The sequence below is a fragment of the Triturus cristatus genome, chromosome 10 (assembly GCF_964204655.1).
Source record: "Triturus cristatus chromosome 10, aTriCri1.1, whole genome shotgun sequence".
Lineage (NCBI taxonomy): Eukaryota > Metazoa > Chordata > Amphibia > Caudata > Salamandridae > Triturus > Triturus cristatus.
The window spans coordinates 426,635,950-426,642,331 of record NC_140593.1 but is presented as its reverse complement, the minus strand read 5'-3'; the positions used below and the strand labels follow the sequence as shown (position 1 = coordinate 426,642,331).

Genomic DNA, 6,382 nt, shown 5'->3' with positions numbered 1-6,382 from the left:
AACTAAAACCTGTGAACCTGTTCTTCAGATGATATGTAAATACAACCTAGAAATACATTCATTTGAACTATGGCATTCATACACTTACTTTCCAGATGTCCGAGATACTTATCACACTGTTAAACATGATATATACCAATTTGGCCCTCGACCAGTACACCTTTGCTCATTAACTAACTTATCAAGCAATTTAAGACCTCTGAAATAAGGATACAAAATTAATTCTGTGAAAAAAATGTTTATTTACTATACAAGTAAATATTCTGAAACAAACCACTTGACTTTAGTTATACAGCAAATAAAGTGATATACAAGTGATATTTTGCAATGAGAATTAGGAATTAAATGCTTTTATGAGGGATGTATTCCTAACAAGTTTGTTAGGCCTTTTTAATGTCAATATAGGAAACTGAAAATGATTCTCAGTACAGTATTATTATTCCAGCACAGAAACAGAATCACGGTACAAACCTTTATGCCTGTAAATTTGGGTTTTCAGAGTACCCAACAGAAAGATGGAAAACTAGATGGCCTTTAAAATTTAACTGATTTACAATCTTGTTTAACAAAAGTTACATATATTTCTTCTAGAACAAGTTTTGAAGAAGGTTGCTTCTTGAGCAAGTCCATAAAGGGAGCACAATCAATTGTGCTCAGGATTAAAAACCTTCCATTAAAACTTTGTCTTCTTCTGAAGCAATGATTAAAAGAAACGTTTCCAAGCATGGCATTCTAGTGTTGCCGTTGTACATTTTAGTGTATTATTTTCATAAAACATTACGTTGTTTGCAAATGTGAACCCTGCATTAGCTATATACATTGTTGCTCTTTTTAAACATCTATAACGTATTCGTGTCTGACGAAGTCTAGTTCAATAATGCTCTACCTCACAAAACAACTGGACCCATCATCCCAATTCTACAATTACTTGTAGTTGATAAACCAGAAGATGGTCTTCAAAGTCTGAGCCGAAAGCGTAGAACACATGACTCCATAAACCGATGCATTGCAAACAATTACTGTAATAACAAATCGTTTCAAAGTGCTGCACAATCATGCTGATTTTCTTATGCCTGAAAGGAAAAGCATTTGTTTCGTATAGCACCTTGCTATTGCTGGGTTTCTGCATTCTAATCAAGCTTGCAATGAAGTATAACAAGGGGCTATCAATATCATATACAAAGAAGAAAAGACAAACCACATAAACTGCAACAGATATATGTGATTGATACAAACATGGTAATACATGATGGATAACTGATGCTAGGATTTGTGCAATTCTTGTTGTCCAATTGGTTGATGTCACTTTGAAAGAAACCTGAAAATTGAAAATGTATCATGCATACAGTAACAGAACATTTTCAGCTAAACGTCAGTTTGTTACCAAAAAAGTTGTCTACCATGATACGAAACAACCATAAGGTCCCTAAAATAATCATTTAATGAATGTATGTACAGAAAGAAACGTGACTAGATTATTACATATGAAGGAAAGCACTTTAGAACTTTACAACAAGGAACAATATCCACTGCATGCTCCACCTCCTCCTGTTCCTCCTTCTTGGTTTGATAATCTTACTCCTTTAGACTGAGATTCACTTTCCCACAATCCAGGAGTCTGAATGATCTTTTCCACAAGTTCCTCAAAGGCACACTGAACACCATCACACGTTTTGGCACTGGCCTCTAAAGTAAGGCAAAACAATTCATATTAAAGTTTGAGATCCTCGCAAAAAATTCTCTGATCATTAAGTCTGTTATCCTGAATAAACACAGTTAATTCAACCAATACAGTACTGTTTCTTATAAACACTGATGGACCTTGAATTTCACCTATCAAAAACTGACGAGCTAAGCTTTCAGTTTATTTTTTTCATGGCTACCCCAATAGGTTTCATCATCAAACATATAGTGAAGAGCAGGGGGTTTTCAAATGATTTCAAATGGTTTCCACAGATCCAAATCCCACCTTATGGCTTCTATTGGAATCAGAGTATTCAAAATAAGTCTCCGTATGCTTTAGTCAGGAACAAACATACAAAAGGAAAGAAAAAGGACACCATAGAAGGACTAGGAAACAGTCCAGTTTATCGAGAGGTTTTGCACCATTCCTGGAACATGAAGCAAAAACAGTAGGCAGGGGCCCAGATTGAGATTAATGACCTTGAAGCAGGGACACATACGAAACACATTGGCTGCAAACATCGAACTTCAAAAGCTGTTTTTTGCGATTCTCAACTGATAGATCATGAATTGGATGATGGAATACATGCTCTTTTTAATGTTGTATTAGAAATTTGATAAAATGTATTTTCTGAAACATCTTTTTTCTTAATTAAGTTTGAAAAAACAAGTGAATAAATTATTGGATATCTTATATAGAGTTTGGGCTGGATCAATAATGTGCGTTTAATTGTTTTGCTCTCTCAGAAAAACTCTGGTGTATTTCTAACATGGTAAACATATTTCTAAGAATTACATATAGCCAAGAATACAAACAACTATTTACTTTATCAGTCAGTAAGGTGATGGAGGGTAGCAAAACATACCTCTGGTTAACCATTAGATAGAAAGCTTCTTTTAAAAAATACAGCAAATTAGCGGATTAATACATTAGAAGTAGGTTGCTGGATGATTTCTATAAGACAGGTAGCTCTCCACTGCAAACTATTCCAAAAGAAATTTCATTTTAAAATTACTGGCAAAATGGGTTTACGAAAGACATTTTAAAACATACCTATAAACAGCATGGAATGCTTTCTAGCAAATTTCAGACCTTCATTTCTGTCTACTTCTCTATTTTCCTTGGGTAGAAAAACAAATCAATGTTAGTTTTTAACTTTTGGATAGGAGGACATAAAACATTTACCAATGAACAGGTTTCTTACCTTATCAATTTTGTTAGCAACAAGCATTTTCACAATATCATTCCTTGTGCAGTAGGTTTCCAATTCATTTAACCAATTGTCTAATTTAATAAATGTGTCTCTTCTTGCAACATCATAAACTAAAACAAGAAACAAGAACACAAATCTTTCATTTAAAAACAATCCTACAAGTAGCAAGCTGGGTTTATAAAATACAAATATCGGAATGAAAATGCAACATTTTTTTTTTTAAACAGAAATAAAATTAATCCGTTTGTCATCTTATCACAGAGAACACTGGCTTGTTGCCTGTAAAAGATGCACTGTGTCAGAGGTCTTACCAATAATTGTTTAGGCAATGAAAACTGCTTTCCTTCTATACCAATGCGAATACCTATAACCACAGTACCTTCAGAGTCCACTCGCCCCTGGACAATCGCTCAAAAATTACTGAACATTATTTATGAACAGATAATTGAAGTAAACGTTATGTTCTATCAACTCTAACTTTTGAATAACAGATGGTATTTCCCCTCGGTTTTCCTACAACATTGCATGTCACTAATCAGAAACAAACAGGATTTTTTTTAACCTGATAATGGAGACAGCAATAGAAAATGTAGCTTATCTGTAATAATTTTTTCCAGCTTGCTACGTTATAGATTCAGCTAGTTGGGTCAGGAATATTGCAATTTATTTTTCTTTAGAAGTCTTTGATTTTGCTTTGAGGTTCGAATCAAATGACTCATGTCCCCCAAAACCCACAATGCAAAGGGACAAATACTTTACCTCAGATTACGCACATATGCTTTCCAGTTTATACAAGAGCTAATGTTTCCTTAAAAAAAACAACAAAAACATGAACGTTTTATAACTTTGAATTCTGCTACCTTAACACACCTGGGGAGGTGGGAGGACCGTATGTGAATATACAACACATCAAGCTCCAATTTGATTGCTACTCGTAGCTAATTTTTCTGTTTTCAGCATATATATTGCAGATTAAAATGATGTGCAAAGAAGCAGTACTCCCTCCTCCTAAAGCAGTTGCATGAACAAAGTACAAGAAGATAAAGCAAATAACATTTTTGTAACTCACTGATTGGACTAACAATTACATGGTAGTGTTTTGTGAATGTGTGGACCGATGTCCTTGTTGCATCTCTGCAATGTCAGTAAAAAAAAGGTTTTCCTAGACGCCAGTGTTGCATTTATTTATTTTGTTTTTGGAGTGGAGTGATTGTGTGACGAAGCTTGAAGTGTTGGCTGTGCTTATACATAACACATCTGAATTCACTTAAAAATCCATATAGCAATCATTCCTTTTTAAATCGTCTCGATGTGGCTGCACGAATACAAAAAGTAGTTTGATTTTCAAACAGGCGAAGTATGAACTATGTAGTACATTAGAGTTTTCATAAAATTAGTGCATATAGGGAAATCATTCAGCGGACTGAAAGTGTTGCCAAGTAAATGGACTGCTTAATGTAGAAAACTGGTACCCCCTTAGGCAGAAATCATTGCGGTTTACCTAAAACTACTTGGGAAAAAGGGGGTGGTGATGGACAGAGTTTCTGAAATGATGCAGAATACTCTTACCAAGTCAAGCTGGGATGGTGCAGTGAGCTAAAAAACGGTGATGGATTAAAACCATGATCTCTTGACTTGGTAAGAGTATTCTGCATCATTCAGAAACTCTGTCCATCACCACCCCCTTTTTCCCAAATCGTTTTTAACCACACTCAGTGTGGGAGGGTATACTCATACGTGAGTCCCTTGCTCATTGCACCATCAGGATTCAGGCAAGCCGGGCCGACGAAGGCTGTGATGCCAGAAACCGGTCCCCGGAAGCTTGTTTCCTTCCCAGTATAAGAATTGGCTTGGTAGTTTGGTTTGCCCTGTTCCCATCATGCACTGGGACAGGTACAGACTAATTTGCATGTAGCCAGGTTCTGAGCTGGGATGGTGCAGTGAGCTAAAAAACGGTGATGGATTAAAACCATGATCTCTTGACTTGGTAAGAGTATTCTGCATCATTCAGAAACTCTGTCCATCACCACCCCCTTTTTCCCAATACCTAAAACTACTGCCTTTATGTCATTGCAAATTTGGTAGGACTGTGAAAGCCTTGCTGTATGGTGTTGGAACGGTTTGTCTTGCGTGCATTCTTAAGAGATAACTCCGTGCTTTACAAACTAGGTGTTCCTAGGTATATATTCTCTTGAGTCCTCAGGTTCTCGAAAGAGCATCTTTCTTCAAACCTCTTTGACCACATCCATTACATATGGACGGCTCGATTTAATTTCTCCCCACCCATTTCAATGTCTTCTTCAAAAAGTCCTTGAGGTGGCTCAGAGTGCCTTGGGAGCAATCACATCATGATGCACCATGCACATTTCCATTGGAAGTCGAGATGTCTTTTTTTACGTTGAAAGGCTCTGCATACCTTACATTTGTGTTTGGCCTGGTGCCTTGGTAAACACGTTACATACCGTGTGATGGTCTTCCCAGGGATAGCAGGTATTACACATTGGGAAAACGTAAAGGTGTATTTTCCATGTACAACTCCATGCCTCCACAACCTGTCCCCACCCCAACATTTAGAGGCATTCTTTAAATCTCTATGCATTGTATATAGAGCATTGCCTAGTACGGGCCCTCTATCCATGCAAGAGAGATTTACCTGGTACAAGCCTACTAGACATCTTCGCTCTTCCAGCGTAAATCTGGTAACAACTACCAGATTCAAGAAATCCAGGATGGGAGGCAGGGCCTTCGGCACAGCAGCATCACGCCTCTGGAATGAGCTACCTCAGAGCATCAGACAAGCTAACTCTTTGCTATGTTTCAGAAAGAGTTTGAAGACCTGGCTATTTCCCAGGAATGAGAATAATGCTCCCCGCTAATAACAAGGCCCGTTTCGGTTGATTCCATATGTCTAGGTCAAAGCGCCAGGATACCCGTAGGGTGACAGTCTGCGCTATACAAGTGTGCAATACAATACAATACATTCTTATGTGATCTGGTGGCTCAGGTTAAAGGCTAATAGAAGATATGGAAGGCCGTGTTTAAAAAGATGCAGCTCCCCAGCTACTACTTCTCCTGTTTTCCGGCCTTCGGTGTACAGTTTCACCCTGTTTGTGCAGTGTTTTGACCAGGCACTCATAACTACTAACCCAATGATAACATTTAATATGATGTGGGATCAGTCTCTTTCTGCATTGTGGATTTTAGAAAATGTGGGCACACGTCATGTGATACACATCTTTAAACCAAAACTGAAAACTTCTAAAGAAACATAAGTTGCAATATTCTGAACCCAACACAAGATGAAAATGTGTAAATCTACAGCACATGCTGTAGAAAATTACTCAATAACTAGCTGGTATCAACAAGGTAGTAGTAGCAGCTTTGCGATGGGAGAAATCAACTTTTATTCTACCTAATAAGAACTGGTTTGCTTTTGGATAGCAAACTATCCAAGAGACTGCTTTGAACTATACAAGGGTCTGCTA

General features: G+C 37.2%; 1 protein-coding gene across 1 annotated transcript in view; it reads right to left on the bottom strand.

The window, feature by feature from the left end:
• Nucleotides 1-222: 222 nt before the first annotated feature.
• The window catches only part of RAB18 (RAB18, member RAS oncogene family), a 123,276-nt gene continuing 117,116 nt past the window's right edge, over nt 223-6,382 (bottom strand). The window contains exons 5-7 of the mRNA XM_085631766.1: nt 2,889-3,007; nt 2,738-2,804; nt 223-1,686 (exon numbers count right to left, since the gene is read on the bottom strand). Of these exons, the coding sequence (XP_085487892.1) occupies nt 1,508-1,686; nt 2,738-2,804; nt 2,889-3,007 (365 nt within the window). The 3' untranslated portion in view covers nt 223-1,507. The remainder of the gene's footprint in view (nt 1,687-2,737; nt 2,805-2,888; nt 3,008-6,382) is intronic.